The following is a 22,185-nucleotide window of genomic DNA, read 5'->3' on the forward strand; positions in this document are numbered from 1 at the left end:
AACCTTACTTTAAAAACTTTTATAGAATAAGGACATATTCATGATGATATGACTTAATAGAGACCACAAATGGCTAAATTAATTTGGCTTTAAGTAAACGATGCTATACATGCAAGTTTATTTTGCAGTCTCATAGTCTAAAATGCAATCCTACACATTTCTTCACACTAAATGGAAAATATTACATCTTTGTTCTGTTATTTTTATATTTGTATATCATGCTCATATACTAACAAATGCTAACAGTAATGATGCCATAATTGACATTAAAAAAGAAAAAGCCTATAACTTCTGTAAATTGTATCATTATAAAATTTTTATAGCAATATGCTGCAGAATAAAAACAAGCATTTCTTATTCATTTAAACAAATATACTCAGCCTTTTCTATTTTTAATATATTCTCTTTCATCAATAAGCATCTTAAAAGGGGAGGGGATTTAACTTTCATAAATACATTAAGTTGTGCATAATTTACCACCAATTACTAAGATTAAAAGTGCTAGATGTTATTAAGTATTATATGCAATTCCACAAAAAGTTTTCCCATAAAAGAGTGTAGCTTTACGAAAGAAATACAGAATATACATGTTTACCAACGAAATACTTGTTTACCAAAGAAAGATGAAATTACATTACATACTATGTAGATACCCCATTTTTAAACTTGTCAAAAATTTGATTAAGTGATCTAGGGCAAGTCTTTCTGAAATGGTTTTCATATCTATGAAATGTAAATCTCTTTATAATACAAATTTGTATGATTCTATATTATTCTCCAGTAAGCTACTTGGTGTTGGGGCAAATTAAATATAGTAAGCCACTGACTTTTGCAAGGCATATGAATTGAGGCCTTTAGACAGCCCTACAGTATATACCTTCCCTCATAAAAGGTAATAAGGTATTTCTAAAAAATTAAGTGACCCTTTTAGAACTTCAGTGATTCTATAAAATAAAGTCACTAATAAAGCTATGAATTATGCCACTAAAGGAAAAAAAAATTACTCTATAGTTTATTTCAGTACATCCTTACTGTAGTAACATCAACTTAAGTCTCCAAAACAAGAACAAATGATGATTTGCTACAAGAGTACATGTGTGAAGACATTGACAGAATGCACTAGGCAGCCAGGTGAGGCCAGGTGAGCACAATTCCACAATACTGGTCTATAATTCCCACTAGGAGAGAAAACAACTGCAAAGCACATCACAGAAATAAACTAAACACAAGGGGCATTCGAGAAGAAAGTTATTTCTGACTCAGAGTCACAACTGGCAGCTGTCATCTGTCCTTACACCGCCTCTGTTGCCTAAGACAGAGCTAACCAAGATTTCTTTCTCAAACAATGCAGAGAGCTTGATCAGACACTGACTAACAGGTGAGGTGGGGCTAGCGCCCTGGTGTTGGCGCTGCTTCCTGAGATGAGCCTATGTAAGCGCATCTCTCCTCTAGGATGAAAAATGTGCCGACTCACAACCCTCCTCCTCCGAGAGCATCCTCTCTTTGAAGAAAACGTTTCTCAACAACATGGTCAGCTGATGTTCCCTCCACTGTTAACTCCACATTATGCAAAGAACAAATTTTGTAAAATAAAATGCCCAAACCAAATGCCAAATCCTCTCATCATAAAAGTGAGTTAAACAGCCACTCAAGCTATTTCACCACTGCTATTTCAGATAAGTTTTTACAGGAAAGAATAATGATTTTCTGACAAATGCCATTTTTGTTGAAAATCAGACTTTTTCCATTCATAACATTACCCAAAAAGAGCGTCATCTTTTCAACATTCAATAAAGCTTTCTCCTTCACTTAATGGGGTAGTTTTTGTACTAGCTGGAGGACTAAATAAAAATTTCAAAAATCACCTTTTCTTTTTATACACATCAAGCACATGGTATGGATCATTTTAATGTGGAAAATTATGGTCTCACCCCAAGGCACAAAACTACCTTGGTTTTATTTATTCATTCATGACTATAATGAATACCTGAAAACTAGAACATTACATTCCAGATTTTACTTTATCCCAACTTTGTATTTTTGGCTAACAACATCCTTAGATTATTTTCATTCTTTCTTTGTATCATCAGCAGTTGGATTCTTTTGAATAAAATGTTTGGTTTTTAATCACTTCTTCAGAGGTATTACATACTCATGACAGAGCACAAAAATAAAATTGTACTAAGATTTGCATGCAGGGTTCTCTCACTAGCTAAGCTAAGAGTTCTGACACAGTGGCTCTGAACATGTCCAACTCAAACTTGAACTTCTACACACACAATTTAAATCGTGTGTGTCACTCACACATTGACAATATCATGAGTTTTAAATCTGCAAATGTCAGTAGCTTACTGTACAAATAAAAGAATGTTTTATATAAAAGTTGTTTTCCTTAATCTGATGAAAGCCCCGCAGCTATGGTGAGATATGCAGAACACTCCACAACTGCCTTGGTCTTTGGGACCCTCTTCCAGCTTCCACCAGAGCAGCTTGGCTTTTATTGGTTTTATATGGTTATGCTCCATGTAAATAGTTTTAGATTTGTTTTTATTTCATCTAACGGGAATAGAGTTAATGCTAACAAAACCAAAAACAAAGAAATTAGTTTGAAAATAAATGATAAGAACAATATTTTCATACTGTATCTCTCAAACACATTGCAGCTTTGAAGTATTTTCATGTATTGTTATTACTATGAGTGCTAATAGCAAATTAATAAGCACTGGGATCATTTTTTAAGTTAAAATTTTTCCCATCTTCAAAATCTTATTATCATATTAAAAATATAAGATTTTTTAAAAAGGCAACGGCATAAATCTTAAAACACTCGTTACCCAGAAATAAGCCTGCTACTATCTAGTTTCCAAAAATGTATGGCACATCCATATTACATAATTATAAATATAAAGTGAGAAAAAGACATTCTGAACACTACAATGCACTATGAGAATGAAAGGGGAAATTATCGTTTTAATTAACTTCAAAGAAAATTTGGGTCTAATTTAAATAAAAACTTTCATATGCATATTCTGCTGAATGTGCTGTTTCTCATAGTCCTTTACAAGATTAGCATGGAAAAGGGAAACAGATATTTAGATTTTAGCAACTAAAAACTTCTTGAACATCTTTCTCTAAAAATGAATACTTTTAAAATTATAAAATGCTGTATATATATAGTACGATTTTTATGCACTTTTATAACTATAAATTCATGTCCACTTCACCAAAATCTTCTCCAAAACACTGCTGTCCTCAGCATCACAGATGAAAAAGCCACATCCACCCCAAGGACCATGCATGTGGGGTGAACTCATTAGGTGGCAATACCATATAAAGTTATACAAAACTATGCTAGTTTGCAATACCTTTTTTATACTGCATCTGTAAATCATAAATTAGACCAGCTAACTAGAAGTCCATCTTGCCAAAGAAAAATCATAACGTAGATTTTAATATCCTAAATCCATCAATATTTACAGAGTGTTAATCACCCTTTTAAAAGCTCAGATAGGGAAGAAAAGTTGAGAATCGGGCCCTCAGGAAATTAACCATCTAGTCTGGAGACAGGGCACACCTATTTTAAAAGCAAAACAAGATAGAATGTGCTAAGTAGTAAGAAGTGATTATTTAGAATAGAAATCTAGGGAAGGCTTGACAGAGTAAGGGAGACGAAAATCTGAGCCTTGAGAAGAAAATACACACTGACTCTGGCCTAGCAGACGGGAGATGTGGCTTTCAGTAGAGCAGTGACTGCAAAGACGGCACAGTGTCTGCTGAGACGTCTCCTCCTCTCACCTTGACCCACCTTCATCTGTATTACTGCACCAGCTCTCTAGGAAATCATTACTCATAAACCAAGAAAAAAAACTGGATTAAGTTTAAACTCAATAGAAATGGTTGTTTCCCTGAAGAGCAGATCTTTATATTGACATCATATGCTAGAAATTTTTCTAAATAAAATTAGGTTGACTCATCTGAGATTAACAATATTTGACTGTTTTTAACCTGTTAAATGTCAATTTCATACGATTCACCTGAGGAGGTGCTAATATCTTAGGAAGTATTGAACAGTGTTATGATTCCTTTGAAAGGGAATACAAGACTAACAGAAATCACAGACACACGTTTTGCAAAACCTGAGGATGACCACAAGACCGGCATGGCTCACACAGAACATCAACAGCTGCGCGTTTGCTCCTACGAGCACTAAGTGTGAGAAAACAGCACAGTGTTAGTGGAGAACCCCTTTGTTCTAAATTCACGATAGATCAAGCATGCAAGTGGCCCCAGGACCAAGAATTGGGGAAAAAAACTGTCTTAGAAATAATGTGTGTAAACTCTTCATTTTTACTTGCATTTTCATAGCACTGTAGTATAATGAAATACAAAGATCTTGTTTCTCATCTGTTAAAACGGGAGATCAAATTGCTTTGATGCAACCTGACAAAAATTGCTTCAGAAAGGTTCTGTTTCCTGAAAATTCCTCAGGAAAAAATTTAATTCGGACTTTTATAAGCAACTACTAAGACATCATGAATATAAAGAACTGCTCACAAAAAGTCAGTACTGTATAATGAAACTGTATCAAAGTTGGTAATTAAGCATAATTGAAGGCTGCAGTGAACATATAGGCCTTTGTTCTCTTTAATTCTGGCACTGACTGGGAATTAAAGATAAGAGCTTAAGGCATATTTTAGTCAGAGTCCAGATGTATAAGCCCCAGTGTTCTAAAAGTAATTTAAGTGAAATAAAAGAAGAAAATGGCCAAAAATATTCTAGATGCCAGCTGGGGGAAAACACCTATATTCTTAAAAAATTAAAAACAGCAGATATCCATATACCCAAAATCTAAGTGAACCACTACACTAAATAGTTGCAGGAGGGAAAAAACACCTTAAAATATTAATTTGTCACATGAAACAACAATGTATTATGACACACAAAGCAACTGGAACAACCATATTAGAAAAGGTATACATCAATATCCCTATAGAATTCAATTATTTCTATATAAGAATGAAAGAGGCAGCAATAGAATAAAATAATTGTCATTTTAGTCAAGATTATCAGAGTTACTAAACTGCATGTCCCTGGCCTAATAACTCATTGAACTAGTACTGGATAACATAATTATAATGTATAAAGTATTATTATAATCTTTTGGATTCCATTTTTGGGAGATAGAAGTGGTGGGATAAAAGAATTTCTAATTTAGAAAATACATATTTAGTTACCCTTTATTCTCTAGTGTTCCATAGGAATGTGACGAGCAAGAAGATCAGAGACAGAATATAAAAGAGTAAGGACTCACAGAGGACAGGGGCCTCAGTTGGGACTTGAAATAAACACATGATGTGGAATGGTAACCAGGACAGGTGAAATGTTGTGTGAACGTATGGAGAATGAGCAGAACAAAAATACAGAGAAAAGAGAAGACAGATACGAGGATAAGGGAAAGAATTTATCTGACAAAATAAAACAGACGATGAAAAGGCTTATTTGCAGGCTGGATCTGCAATATGAATTTGAGGAGAAAAAAACTGAACTAGTGACCAGGGCAGAGAAGGGATCAGGCAGTAGGCCTGGAAACGGAGGTGGAGTCCAGCGGCAGTGGTCACAGTAACGATGCTGCCCCTCCAGCCTGTGGTCTGTCTGGAGCTCATTCTCCACTGTGCTGGCGTCCTCCTGGGAGCGGAGCACAAGGCCACTGGCACAGCAGGCAGGGTCCCTTTCAGCCAGATTCCAACCCAGTCTCCCAGGCTCATTCTTACCTAAACGGAATCCCCCTAAACAAAATACTCTCATCGGTTCCCATTTCTTAGAACAACACACACATCTCTGGGATCTTCTTTCTTCGCCTTAGACCACTCTCCCCAACCTGATGCCCGAGTCACTCCGCTCCGGCACACTGGAACAGGACATGCCAAGCTCTCGCACAGAGGCCCTCAACTGTGCTCTCTGCTGGGACTGCACTAACCCCACCTTTCACATAAAACATAGCCCTTTGAAAGGGGCTTTCCTAACCATCCAGCCTAAAATAGCACCTCTCCCAGACACTCCCTGCAGTAGCACCCTGTTTATTTTCTTAAGTCTTATACCTAATAAAACGCCCCTTTCCTTTACGTGTGTCTTGTCTCTCTGTCCTTACCCTTTTCCCATCAACCCCAAATCTAAGGTCCCTGAGAACACAGGCTGTGCCATCTTCAAATAGTACACGCCATCTAAATTTTGGAACATAGTAGGTGCTGTAACCAATGTTTTTTGAAAGAATAAATTAATGAATAAATAAGATGCTCATAACGCCCTCTCCAACAAAATGCCTTACTAGGACTATTTCCCCTTTTAAATACTGTCACATATTATGAATAACTATATAATAACCAATATTTTCTAAGGAATAAGAATCTTATAATATTTATTAAGTGCCCAGGATACACAGAAATTTCCTAGATTAAAAATAAAGAATATATCTTAGAAACAGTAGGGGAAAAAAATCTCTATATTATGATATATACTACTTAAAATCTCACTACCTCCAAAATGAGATTTTCTTTTAAAGTAGTGAATATGGTATCTTTTTCAATATAACAAAGATGCATTAAAGAAAGCAGTATTTTTAATACAGCCAGAGAACAAATACTCTGGTATAAAAGGCAAGGGATCCTCCCTACTTTTTCTGAGGATGGCTTATTACCTGTGTCTAATCAGCAAACTTTAGGAACAAGCATTCTTTAAAATAACAGGTAATACGGAGAAGTAAAAAGCACTCTTGAAGGACTACACAGAAACGCATGAAATGTTCATACAATAGGGCAAGGACAATTAAAAATATATATCTAACAATAGGGCTGTACAACGTTCAACATTGTGCCCCAAACCAAATGGCTAAGGATGTATGCACCTCCAAAAATATATTGACTTGACTTTAAAAAAATTCCTATTGCAAAACTACCCTTGAATTATGTGAGCTTTGATTTATGTGAGGTTGTTAAAATATATTGCTGACATAAAATGGGACTTCCCCATAAGGGAAAAAAAGATAAAACTGGAAATAACAGTAGTAAATAAAATGCATTCCCTGAAGTCCATGCTGCTTGCTAGAGATGGATCACAATTTTGGTCCTGAGCTTCCCAGCAGTAAACATAAAGAGGAAAACTCAATTATATACATGATTTGCTAGTACCAAAGACCCAAATGACAAATGGTTGTTATAGAAAAGTACAACTTTTCCTGGAATAAAGACCAGACAGAAATCACTCCCCTGAGTCTTATAAGGAAGACATGACATATTTTCATGAACAGCATCCTAAATACCACCTTACAATAAAGATATGAGTTTTATAAGGTTACTTCTTAAAACATTCTTAAATTTAAGTCCTTATCATAACTGTGTGCAAATCAGTAACTCAATTTCACTGGAGGAAGAAAATGAAAACAAGGCAGTGAAGGAAAATACCTCCCCAGCAATGGGAATAACTGAAGGCTAAAACTGAAAGTGCACTAAGAAATGAATGGAAGGAATACTCATTCTGGGCATCAAAGTAAATTATCTGACAAATATGTGGAATCCAGATATCCCACATAGCTTTTGACTTCTCAATTAATGCAGGAGCATGATGGACATGGCTTCGCAAGAGGTGAGGAACCCAGGGAGGAGAGAAGCTTGAAGTGCAGGCCCCCCACTCCCCAAGAAATGAGCCATGAGAATTATCCACAATCCCAATATTCTACACCTCAGATACTTACTTTCATAAACTTTCACCTGGAAAACTTCTAAAGCAGAAGGTAGAAAATAGAAAATACCCGTATTTTCCATATCACCATAACACATTGGTGACAAAGCAACCATAGAAAATGCAAACTACCAATGTAATTTAGAAATGCTTCCCAGATCCTGGCAAGTAACTTTTGCGGAAAATATATACTTATCTGCATATATGCCTTAAGAAATTCTTGGTTTAAGCCAGTAAAATATAGAAACAAATTTTCTAGAAATAATAAACTTGGCTTTAGATGAATTTGTATGACTCCTATCTACCTTTCCATGTAGAAGGGATTATCTAGCAGGGCTATCTCGCTATAAGATACTACCTCTATATAATAAAACCACATGGTATGATTACAGAATATTATTTATATTTAACTGTCTACAGATAAAGAGATGGGGGAAAAATATAAGTCTCCAGCTCATGGAAAAGTAATATTAAGTCATTAAAATATAGCAACCTCCCCATTCATTAAAATAAGAAACCCAAAAAGGAAAGAACTGACATGGTTTCCCTCCACTTTGGCCCAACAATGGTATTTCTTGTATAAATATTTTTTAAAGTGGAGAGGAGGTCATAAACACTTTATTTTTCCTAAATTGGTCCTACTTGGGAAAAAAGCAAGAAGAAGAAAGATTGGTAATGATGCATGGAAGGGAAGAAATGAGAGGGGGTAACAATAGTTGCAGGTGGTGATGGGGAGAGTCTGAAGCCTGAACACACAAGTGATTGAGAAGTTTTACAAAGTGCACTCCAGAGAGACCCTCCTGGAGCATGTAAGACAACCTGATATCACAACGCATCCATGAGATTAAACAATGCATCTCAATGACAAAATAAAAGGCAGCATTTACCTTACAGAAATTCACTGTGAAGTAAATACTGAGGAAAACTTTTTATCCTATAAAAAATAAGATATAAGCAACAAGAACAACTTAGACGAAGGAAGGTTATTAATATTTCTTCAAATGGACAATAAAGTAACAACTGTGACTTAACAGGAGTTAAATACTATGAATAGAATCTCTACTAACAAGATAAATTTTAATCTATTATACTATATGTCATTCAGGATTTCTGTAAAATATATTATTTTTCTCAAAGTAACCCTGGTGCAACTACGGAAACAACTGTGCATGTAAATGTATATGTATTTATGCTTTTCCCAGAATGTTTCTGTTTTAGATATTTTCACGTTTCATGAAAAAGGGTGAAGCTTACATCTAAACTTGAAAAACAGAAAACAATGATGCTTTTATGCAATTTTAACATATAAAAGTTTTTGAGAAGAGAGAGAAAGGGAAGGAGACAAGACAGTCTCAAAAAGACTTACACACTGCCATGTCCTGTAATAGTGGCTTAAAACAAATTAGAACAAGTTTCAGAGCTGCCAGGATTTCTCTCCCACAATTAGACTAGGTGGGGGAAAGATTTTACTTATCAATACGATCAGAGGTACTATTAAAAGAAAGACAGTTAACCCCAAGTCCCCAGTGTCTGATAAAAGGGGAGAGGTCAACACAAATTCCAGAGCTCAGTAATCTTAAGGGGGCCTGGGAGAAATCCCATTCAGCCTAGACAAAAATGCTGACCAGCCCTGAGCCCATCCCAGGGGCCTGAACACACCCAACAGCTAACAGTAATGTACTATCTGAGAGTAGGAATCTTCACAAAAATGGCTGCATTGAAAAAATAGTAAGGTTTTGATCTGGATATTCTTAGTAAAAACACAGGTACGTTTCCTTAGTTATGATTATTTAGCACTTATACTTTATGATGCACTCATCTAATTTAAAATCTTTTATTGGTAAAGTGGTTTTCTGAGTGTATCAGCCTTCAGGAGATGCTACCGGTGCACATATGTCCTAATGGTATCCCCGACACCACAAAAGCAATGTATCAGAGGAGAAATTCTAAGCGAATCATTTCCTCCTCCTCCTATTTACACAGTCATTCAAAGCCCAGCTGATTTCCAGGCACTGAACTACAAATGCCATCCACTTCCATTGTAATATGCACCTGGCTTTCACAGAAGATATACTTAGCATGGCTGCTCCAATTGCGATAATTGTGGATAAGCTCGTTTGCTAGATTACTATTAGCAAATTCAAAGAGTCATAAAGATACTTTGGCTTACTTATAATACAAAGAGAATTACTCATTTAAAACAGGGAATACTTTAGAATGAACTTGCAAATTAATTGGAGTTTATTATTTTAGAATGTGAATTGAATGTGGTATATTTAGTTGTTTGTATTTAAGTGTGTAAGACTTCAGAAATACTGTAGTATACTATCTTAAAATAATTTAATGCAAATTTAGAGATAAAAAAATTATGTTCTTACACAAGCCATCACTCAGGTGTTCATGGAGTCTCAAATAAAATATTTGAAGTTTTCTGTTTCTAATGATAGTCATGCTGACAAAATTTATTGGTTCATCAAACTTTATAGTACAAGTATATGAATTTATTTTTAATAAATTATCATTTTTGCATATATCAGTCAAAGCACAAGGCCTAAATACTTGCAAATAAAATGCATTATTAATTTAATTGTCACAGCCTATTTAGCTAACTTCTATTACTATTTGCTATAATATGCAATGCATTAGAGGAGAGAATCAAATTCAAAACATTAAAAAAAACTGATTATAATATCCTGGAGAAATTAAAATATAGCAAGCTTGCAAAAGCATAGCCAAGGCATTAATGTTTTAAGTAGGTAAGAAAAATATTTAACTTAATTTAGAGAACAGTTATGCCCAGACTGATGGGCGAGCATGCTGATAAAGGATTTCTTTGCTTACACTAAGACCAAGCAGGAGGGTGAAATGGAAGAAAAGAGCCTTTTGACATCTGTTATGCTACTTTTTGACACTTAAATCTTAGTCTTCTCCACCTATGAGTGTCTATTGAAAATTATGCTGATGTTGAAATCTTGACATTCTCCCATCCAAGTACTAACCAGACCTGACCCTGCTTAGCTTCCAATTTCAGGATGCTATGGCCATACACAAGTCTTAGCATTCTAATTTAGTATTTCTGTGATAAGAGAGAGTGCCAAATAAGAAGTCCCCTGAAACAAAGAATCTGTAATAGGAAAAACAACTCAATCAAAGATGCTTAGTTTAGATAAACATTACAACTCGGAATACTTAAAAGGTAATAATCCATGAGATGGTTGCACTTTTCCATTTGAGATTCATTTCCTGATTTTAGGACAAAAATAGTGCCAATGTCTGAGAAAAGTTTACCATATCACAGAGGGATGAAAGACTTCAGTCTTTCTCTTGCCTCTTTTTGAGTCTCCCTTTATGTGTTTAGGACTGAAAATGAGTGAAAGAAAAGGAAAGTGTCTTGGAATGCACAGAAAAGGAATGCAAAGAAATGAAAAACCAAACAAGAAACCGGTGACCTTCAAAGTCATAACATATAGAGGATATCTATTTTTAAGAAGTTTAATAGATAGATGATATAGAGAAAAATGAAATTTTCACTGATATGAGAAACAATAAGAACATTTCTTCAAATTTTTCAAATTCCTAGATAAAAAGCAAAATTATTTGATTTCAAAATGAAATCTATTTAAAGGAATAGTTGGGAAATGTTTTCCTTTTACTGTTTATCAGATCTAGATTATTTTGTTCAAATTTATTTAGAAATTAGAGTCAGAAAAATAACAGTTCCATCATTTATTATTTATGAGATATTGAATAAGTCATTATTGTATCTTCATGGCTCTCAGTCCTTAGATCTATAAAACTTGAATAATGCACTGCTAATAAGATCATGGAATGATTGAGATAATGCTTGTGAAAGCAACAGGAATATAATTAAAAACATGTTTTGTTTCCACTTAACATGTATGAAACATAACTTTGACAAGTGCCAAATTATTCTTTAAAAAAGTATAGAATGTCTTTAAATTTCAAGAATAATGTATCTATTGCATAGTCAAATCATGTATTTTGACTGCAATTATTAAATACAATGTCCAAAAAAAGGATGGGAAACCAAAAGTACCCAACATCCCAATATTTTGACCCAGTAGTAGTCTATGTCCAGATTACAAAGCTAAAGAAAACAATATGCCTCCAGTAGAAAAGTCAAGTTAAATTCCTCATACACAGAAAATACTGGTAAGATCATTTAAAATTTTTTAAAAAGACTATTAAACATTTACAAATTTGGCTGAAGAGGCCCCAGGCTTAAGAGTAGCAGAACAAATTGCATCATCATTATTGACATTTTAAAATGCCATTAAAAAGCTAAAGTTTCTGAGAATGTCTGTAGATGTTGGATACTATCCTGGAGGATTTTGAGAGAAGCTGAAAATCTACCCTGTCTTTAATGAAGGTGACAGTGCTTGCACTAGTTCTGAGTGAGCTGCACATTTTAAAGATTTAAAATTTCAGAAGTGGCCATGCTCACCTGGGAACTGACATTGCTATATTTCAGTACACCTAATATAATTAAGTCTATGTGATGACGCTAATTATGATACAGTAGCAAGAAAAAAGAAAACCTGGCAGTTGACGACATAATAATTGTAGTGTTATTTTTCATGACATGGCAACTGTAGTATTATTTGGGGGATGACACAAGATGTACTTCTTTTTTAATATCAGCAACGTTTAAGTCTACAGTAAAAAATCAAAAATATTATTTTAAAACCTCATAGTAAAAATGGAGGAAAAAACAAAAAAAATTTAGTTTTAGGTATTTGTTTTAGCACATTCTAATGCATTTACAGAAGTTAATTCCTTCCAATTTAAGTCTTCTACTATTTCAAGATTGTTTTACAAATTTAAAGCCCCCCAAATCCTTTCAAATATTTCTAGACCAGAATTTTTTAATTAAAATGTGATAATATATTTTTGTGGAAGGATGGCATAAAATATGATATTCAACAACAGAGTACCACAAATATAAAACGTGATGAACTGACATGATAAAAATTCTAGAAGTCATGTCATTAAACAATGGCTAAAATGAAAATGTAATTATATTTTTTAAATAAAAAAAATTACCTTTCTTTTGGGGTCCCAACTCCATGTTTGCCTAGTAGATGAGTATTTAAGTGCTTCTTCATTACAAAAGCAACCCTAAAAAATAAATAAAAGTAATTATAGAACTAAAACTTGACTCTCTGCTAGAAATTGTACAAAAAGTATTTAAGAATAATAAATATGTATATGACAGGAAATACAGAGATAGAACAGAAAATGCATATTATAATGGCACTCTTGCTACACAGAAAGATTACATACAGATTAAATATACTGTGATACTTCAAAAGCAGAAGAAATAACTGTATCTACATTGGGTGGCTCATTTTCTTACTGGGGTATACTAACAGTGACCAAAAGATCACAACAATAATTGTGGTTCTTCAGTCATTGTCTTCACAGCCAGTTAGTGAGACAGATAAAGCTATACTGCCATATAATATTCACTGCCCTTAGCTGATCTCACACTTCAATCATGAAATGAATTTGAGAAAATGTCATTTTATTAAATATTTAAAGGACCATAAAAGAGAAAATGAATAGCTTTCATGAAGCTTCCTTAAAAACATGGTAATAATTTGAAGCGAGGGTTTTGAAGAACGATATAAATGTTTATAGTATGTGCAGCACACAAAAAAATTTGTACTGAAGTGCCAAGATATCAACAACTAAAACAAACAAAAAGTATTACCTGACATACTATCTTATTTTATACACAAATCAGCTTACTTAATTCAATTTTGTTGACATAAATATGAAATGGACAGGAATCAGCAGCCAGTGCATGAGCACCACTCTTCCACTGAACACAGTACAGCATCAATTTAATTATGTCATGTGATTATTTAAAACAATTTAGATCTCATTCAGAAGCATTGGACTAAAATGGCTCTCTTGGTAAGTGAAAAAAAAAATTTACTGTTGTAACTTTCAATGTAAAAGGGCTTGCAAACATTTTTGTTAATTATGTATTACAGCTGTCCTTCATAAAGTTAATTACTAATAGCTGAAAGGCAACAGAATCTATTTGCATATGTACATGAAAGGCATGACATATGCAAAAATATGATTTTAATTAGCATTCCATGATATGAAGGGCTACAAATCAAATTGGCATGTTATAAGATTCTTAACATTAAACAGTGAATTCATCTGGACATGTTTGCACAAATGGGCAACGTAAGAATGTAAAGTACTATAGCCTCACAGAAGAGACCCATGACAATAGCCAAGAACAAAACAATTTCTAAAAATGTGAATGATTTTCTTTTCTTGTCCATTTTTGTTTTTCATATAATATTAATGAACCTCAGTTGTAGGGTCAAAATGACTATGAATTCATTATTCAAATAATGCACTTATATACTGAAAATAACTTTTTTTTAATATTAGGTAATGACAACTATGGACAATACATTCTTTGCAACTATAAATAACTGGTCACACCATCAATCATTAAAACAGAAAGGTAATTATCACATATAAAGGATCAAACTGTGATAATATTAAATGCTGAGCAAAAAATAACTACAAGATATTCTATATTTGTTTCTGCTTGATTTGAACAAAATAAATAACATTTTTCATTTCCTAAAAAAAAGAATACAGTAATAACAACAGTCCATTTGAGTCATAACTTCCCCACTGTCCTCCATTTCCCTATAATTAAAAAAACATAAAGCTAATAGCAAAGAGCAAAGGTTAAAAACCCAAAGTTGCAAAGCACAGCTTATTTACATGACCAAGTATAATTTAAGAGATATGAACTTAGAAACCAGAGTGCAGTTTTTAATAGAAAAAATTTTTATTAATTAAACTGTTTAAGTTTTAAGAATTGAAGCAAAAACATTACATTGCAAAGGGAACGAACTAGAGTAAATAAGGAGGGAAAGCTTTTGCTTAATATAACATTCTAACATTTGCTGCATGTTTCTAATGCTGAATATTTGGAAGAATAATAATTTTTATATATTATGAGAAAAATGGGGAAAAGTTTATAATACTAAAACACAGATCAATTATGTACAGATACAAAACATATATTCACCCAAAATTTGACTTAAAAGAAGTTCCAATTTTTAAAATTTGGCTTAAAGTGCAAGTAATATAAAAGTCTTAATATCATCATCAGTTAAAACATAAAAGCCAAGCATAACTGCCTGACAAAATTAGCAACAAATATGGAAATAATATTGCCAGCAACATGTGATTATTAAATGTCAACTGCCATTGTAACATTACTATTTCAACATTTTTAACATAATTTTCTTTAAAAAATTATAATCTAGATACCACCAAAAATAAAAGTAATCTCCAATCTGAAAAGCTATTCAACTGAAATGCCTTGCTCCCAATAAATACTCATTCCTTTATACTCTTAATCCACGTCTCAACTCATTTACTGATCACTTACTATGTGCTCGCTGCAGATGGGTTCTGCACTACGATAGAAAATCGGACTGATAAAGGCATGCCTTCCGGGAGCTTTCATTCTACAACCTGTTGCTGGTCAACAGCATGAAGTGGCACTAAGCCCGTGACTCTTCCTTTATGGATACTGCTAGTCATTCATGCATGCATTTAACTCACGTATTTATTAAGGATCTACTACTATGCAAGGAACAGTTCTAGGCAGCTGTAGCACATAGATGAACAAAACAAGTAAAAGTTCTTGCTCTCGGAAAGTGTAAAAACTAGTAAAGGAGATAGACAACAAGAAAAAAAGTAAAGAAAGCATAGTAAAAACAGTAATAAATGGTACAAGAAAAAAATCGAGTAGAGAAAAAGGATATTAAAATGTCAGCAGGGGGTTGAAATTCTACATTCGGGTGGTTAAGCAATGTGACTTGTGGGTAAGGAGGGCTGCAAACTGAGTGAAGGTTGTTAATCACTGGACTTTAATTTAGAAAGGTCGGCCTGGATTTTCTGGGTAGACTCAATGTGATCACATGGCTCCTTCAGGAAGTGGAAGTGGAGAGGAAGAGAGAAGGAATGAGACAAAGAGATGTTGATAAAAGCAGAGAGAGGCTGGTATGGCCAACAAGACAATAGACAGGGCCATGAGCCAAAAACTGTGGGTGGTCTTGAGAGGCTGGAAAGAACCAGGAGAGAGATTCTCCCCTAAAACCTCAAGAAAGGAATACAGGCCTGCCAACATCTTCATCTCCGCCTGGTGGGACTGGTGTCAAACTCCTGACTCATAGAACTATGAGAGAATGTATTTGTGGGAACGGACAAATATGTAAGAAACTATGTGATAACAGCTGTTTAGATTACAAACTCTACCTGCAGTTGATATGATCAGATATTTGGTTATAAGAGCATTCATTCGGCCCAGGAAATAGTCACAAATAATTTGAATAAACATTTGACAGCTATGTAAATAATAACGTAGTTAAAGCTATGATCTAAACATTTTATTCAACATGCAGTTCTGCCATGATACTCTCACAAATACTGTGCTAACACTGAGCAGCAGCGGAACATGGGTGGTGAAGGCTGCAGTAGAGAGAATAACACTGACATGTGATGGAATAGATTCCAAAAATAAATAAATAAAAATCCTAGTAGGCAGAAAGGGTTAACAACTACTTTACAAAGTAGTGATAAAGAACCCCAAACTGAATAAACTTTAAAATACATTTTTACTTCATTTTTAAGGTTAAGGTTTATTTTTTTCATTTTTATGCCATATTTTATAATCAACTTCCATAATTATGCCTTTTGATTCTCAAACTGTCCCAGAATTGGCCAGTGGAAACTCTAAAGCTGGCTACTCTATCCTTCTGATGGGACTCCTCTTAGTGCTTGGGCTCTCCCACGTTCCTAGCACAACCGACATTCCAGGCTCACCAATTATCGCTCCTGCTTCAGACCTGGAATCAGCCCTGTTTTACAGTAGGTAGTGGTGTTTGTAAAGCAAGGCCCAGGTGCAAACTGTGATCACCACTATTTGAGTATTACAGGGTCTAAGCCCTTCCAATACACAAAGCTAGGAAATAAACCAACACACAAACATAATAAATGATGGCCAGGGAAGGAGAAATACACAGAGGAGCTCAGCTGCAATGGGCACGTTTGGCAAATGAGTGCTCATTACAAAACACTGTCTCTTTTCATTATTCTAAAATACTTTGTAATAAATTTTCAAGTGGCACACAAATACATGTCTGTAAATAAATCCCACTTTATCTATTGTAGGAAACGTTTTGTTCAAACAATTATTTTCACGAACCTTATCCGTAAATGTACCATTTATTATCTCTTTCTTAATTTCTCTAGTAACTTGGCTGCTAGTTCTTCTAAAGCATTTCTGATCACTTCCTTCTTCTTATTACTGTTGATTTTTGTTTCTCATCTCATCCCATCATAAAAATATCCCCCCAAAAAATCATATATTTTTATTCATCTTCATGATTATTTCAAAGGTAAAATTCACTTCCTGGGCCTTCAAGCATAACCTCTTTGTGCATGACTCTAAAATATTTATCTCCACCCATGGCCTTTCCAGGACATTTTTTCTTGTCAGGACTGACAACACCTTCAAACATGTCCAACACTCGGTCATGATCATGCCTAATGATTCCCCCGCAGAATTTCCTAATTCTATCAATTCTATCATCTTCCCATTTAGTAATCTTACTCTTTTGATCATAAATCATCAATTGTTTCTTCACAATTTTTCTCTATCAAGACTTTAGTATTCTCTATTTTAATTTAACTAGATCAAACCATTATTTCTGATGTTATTGCTTCAAGGTACTCTCCCCTGCAATTCATCCCACATACCACCATCACATGATCTCCCTACACACATGTTCATGCCACACCCAGTCATAAACTTTATATAATTCCTTTCTGAATTGGATAAAGCACCAAATCCTAAAACAAGCAAATAACAGTCCTCGACAGTCATTCTAAACCAGTTATTCCAATTGCAGGGAGACACACTCAAAAACAAATTGGAAATGACAGCAAAAAAACTACATTTCAACTAAAAAGTGAGAACAAAGTAAATGTTCAATAGCAGCAGCACAATTATAGAATATTATATATCAATTAAAAGCACAGAAAACTGCTCATGATAGATTTTAAAAGGACAAAAATATCACATACGATATCATCCCACATATACACATATTTTTGTATTCTGACATATACGTGTACAAATGTATATATGAACAGAAGCAAATACCTGATTCTAAATCTAAATAGATTAGGTAGATTAGGTAGATTCTAAATCTACCTAAATCTAAATATAATTTAGATTTAGATGAGTTATATGCTTTGTATTTCTATAATAAGTAAAATTTATAATTTAAAAAAGTAAAACATAATACGATGCTTTACAGTTTACACAGCATTTTCATGTTCCTTCGAAAGCTCCCCACACGTGTACAAGCATGCGGTGCAGGCGTTATCAGCTCACCCTGAGAGAGGAGGGAATCGGGGCTCAGAGAAGGTAAGTGACATTGACTTTCTCAAGAAAATGTGGCAAAGAAGCTGAAAATGCAAACCTAGGATTCATATCCGGTGACCTTTATGCAGTGCTCTCTCCACCACTCCATACCTGCAGCCTAAGGAGAGATTACAGCCTCACGGAAATCAAGAAGAAAGAAAATACTACAGAAATGAACATGTTCACAAATAAGATTACATTAAATACTTTTCTAAATGAATGTGAATTTTCCAAACTAATAAATGACAAATCTAGCAACTGACAGAGCATAGAGGGTTTTTCAAATTAATAATTCACTATGATTAAGAAAGTGTACATAATATTTAAAAAGAAATTATTTTTCATATGATGAAGAGACCAAGTAAAAATTAATGACTTGTGAAGCAGGTCAGATAAAAATAAATACAATGCAAAATCAGTTATTAAGAATAATTATGCTTAAAAACAAATATAAAGATGACTAAAAGAACAGCTAATTGAGGTAGATGGCATTGGTTTTATTCTAAACAAAATCTAGACGAAGATATTCTACCTTCAAAGTGTCAGAAATCAAGGGTATATTATGATCTGTAGTTAAAATGTAAAATATGTTGGACGATGTAAATGAAAAACCTAAAAGAAGTATTTAAGATTCTGTTTACATAATATGTAAAATGAAATACCTATCTCCCATCCTAAATATATCTGTACGCAGATTCCTATTATATTATTTAAACATGACTTTAAGAAAGGATTTTTTTCCACCTGCTTCTCTTACCTATTAATGAGCATGTTAACTTAAATGAACAACACAGGAAAACCTGCAGTTCAAAGGTATTCAAAGCTGTCAAAAATTTACCACGCAAATAAAAGGGAAAAAATTATGATTATATGAGATCTGTTTACTTCAAAATTCAGAAGTTAACAGGTGTTAAATAACACTTAATAATTATATTTCTTAAACTCTTTTACCAAATCATTGCTAGGCCAAAATAATTATGTCTTTCGTTGTTTCTCAAAAATATTCTGACACACTTCCTTTGAATGCTATACCTCTTTTGGTAATAATTATCACACAGAATCCACCATTTCCACATTTGAAACATACTGCTGTAATTTTATATACAACAACTTGCTTCATAAACAAATTATCAACATTCCAAAATTTAAAATATCTACAAATCCTTTAATATTTTATTATTATCCTCGTGGATGGTTCTGTTTTTCCTCGAAAATAAATGCTAATTTATTGAAAATCCCCAAGAGGATACAAAGATTAGATCATTTTTCCTTACTCATAAGACACAAAAACTTTTCTTAAGCCTTTCACCTCCCAAGTAAGCATTCTGTATATAGAAAAATTGCAGTAAGCTTTTAGATACTATAAAACATTAGCTATAGCACTCAGAAATGTTCCTCAAAGAATCTGAGAAGTTATGTTTCAAACACACACAAATACCCCCAGCCACACACAAACACACACACACAAATACACACTTACCCACAAGTTCCCAGAGTAAGCAAAGACATTCAGCAAGGCTTTATTTCAAGGGTTAATTCATTGTCACTTAATGAGGATCCATATCAAAATGCAATTATTGCTAGTCTCAGAACTATAAATAATATTACACCCCAAGACCTTAATGGTACACTGTAGACTTCCAAATATTAAGCGCATGTTTAATAATAATGAAAGCAATCACGTACTACAGTTGTTCACTTTTTGGTTTATTCTTTCGTTTGGAAGGGGAGAGACTGCCAAGCTCTGTTGGGTAGCTTATATGCACCAATTCATTCAGCCCTTACAACACCCCACTGTACAGATGCAAAACCTAAGGGACACATACATTCATAACTAACTCCCCAAAGACCGCACAGCTGTAAATGGCAGCGTCAGGATCCGAGGCCAAGCTGCCTCCCCAGAAGCCACAGACCACACTGACCAGTGCGCAGTCCTGCCTCTCTCCCTCTTATAAATGGTAATAGGCCTGATTTAGGATGTCTGCTGCTTTTTTGCTTTTTTTTGTTGTTGTTGTTTTACTAGAAAGTCGGTTGCCAAATTAACGTAGGAAGTCAATGATGGGAATGTATTTTATTTCTGAATTTTACAGACAGGTAGTAGTATACTGAAATATTGCGGAAGTCTAGAGTCAAAAACCTGGGTCTAGTCTAGGATCCACCAATTAACAGCAACATGGCCTTGGTTAAGATGACCCAACATGGGAGACCAAATGAAATTCCTAATAACTGAATTATTTAAAAAATACAATAACTTTAGTAAACAACCATATTAGTGATCAACTGTAAGATGAGCATTACCACAACCAATGAAATCCCCAGAAGGGCAGTCAAAAACCAAACTGTTAGACATGTTTATGAAGGCTTACAGTGTTATACATAAGTGTGAGCTGAAAAGACATTGATTGTAAGCCACACCCATTGAGAACTTTCCAAAACAGTTCAATAAAGAACCCACTGCGTGGAGCTGCCTCAACTCTTCCAAAGGTGGCAAAACAATGGTAGGACCTTCTGGTAATTTCAGTTATTGCCCTTAGAGTGGAAAGTTAACATGGTCAACAGGAATTAAAGTGATTGAAATCATTTGTAAGTACACCATCAAGGAGTATCACTGAGGCTCAGAGCAAAGCCAGGTGACAAAGGAACTTGGGCGGAATCTGGGCGGTACTCATGACTAGGTAACGACTTTGTATCTCTTCCCTAGGGTTTTGGTGAAGATTAAATGAGGTGAAGTACGGCCAGGGCTCGCTGCAGTGCCGAGAGCACAGTAAGCCTCTAGAACTGCTAGCCGACTTTACAATGATGATGAGGACGAAGACAAATGTGACAACCAGGACCATGACTAGCAGGAGGACCTAGGAACAAAAGAAAGAACACGACACGGCACACAGTAACTTTGATCTGGTTAACTGGGCTCTATGAATCGCATTTTCATCCTTCCAGGATGGGAGACCTTCCTTATAGGGCCATGAAAAGATTTAAAATAAATAGCAATAAAATTTAGCATTTTAGTGATAGAATAATATGGCCAATTAGAGTAATAAATGTTTAACATGGATTATCAGATACAAAACCAATAAAACCACAACTATAATAGATACATACTACTGTATTATTAACCACAATTTACAAATAAGAAAATTCAGGTATACTAGAATTAAATATAGCAATGGTTACATAAAAATGTATCTATATATGGTGTATAGAAGCCCACAGTAAAATGCCTAGATATTTCAACAAATATCGTGTCAATACATGATTGCTATTAATAAATTAAAACTGCTCCTAACCAAGCATATAATTCCAGTATTGTACTTATTGATTAAATGTGCAGAAGCTAAAATACATGAGGATGTTTATGTCAAGGAATAAAACACCAATCAATAAATCCACCCAAAAAGGGATTTCCACTTTTACATGTAATTTGTCTTCAAAAGTCTTCCCTGATACTTTATGCAAATGGACAACACCATCACATGTAATGCAGCAGATATCAATGGTCGAGTGACAACCAACACGACTCCAGTCCCAAGAGGGATCTAGGAATGGCTGAGCCTGATGCGCCCAGTGCCCCACGCGTGGCTGAATGCCCAGTGAGCAGTGGTCTGGGCAAATTCCACGAAGGAGCTTGCCGGTGCCAAGGGCCAAGCTGTCTAATACAGCTATTTTCAAGACTAGTGTGAGCACTTCTGGTTTAAGGGTAGTTTCAGAAAAGACGACTTTTTAATTTATTGCTTCAAAATTATTTGGTAAACAGGGTTATTCAGGTTGCAATCTATGTGGAAATGAATTGAAGCTGCTGGTCATGCACATTCAACATTATTTATCCAACCAACATATATTGAATTATTTTGAGACAAAAATTGAGAATTCAAAATGATACCATCTATTTTTTAACATATTTAGCATGAACATACCATTATTAGATGTGTACAGATAAAGAGATGCTCTGT

At 34.3% G+C, this 22,185-nt stretch overlaps 1 protein-coding gene across 3 annotated transcripts in view; it reads right to left on the reverse strand.

Moving 5' to 3' along the window:
* Positions 1-22,185, reverse strand: part of ZNF407 (zinc finger protein 407) — a 427,820-nt gene that overhangs the window by 248,473 nt on the left and 157,162 nt on the right. For all 3 annotated transcript variants that reach the window (XM_012754490.3, XM_075993793.1, XM_075993792.1), the window contains one exon: positions 12,799-12,873. In XM_012754490.3, the coding sequence (XP_012609944.2) occupies positions 12,799-12,873 (75 nt within the window). The remainder of the gene's footprint in view (positions 1-12,798; positions 12,874-22,185) is intronic.

Source organism: Microcebus murinus, chromosome 17, assembly GCF_040939455.1.
Source record: "Microcebus murinus isolate Inina chromosome 17, M.murinus_Inina_mat1.0, whole genome shotgun sequence".
Classification (NCBI taxonomy): Eukaryota; Metazoa; Chordata; class Mammalia; order Primates; family Cheirogaleidae; genus Microcebus; species Microcebus murinus.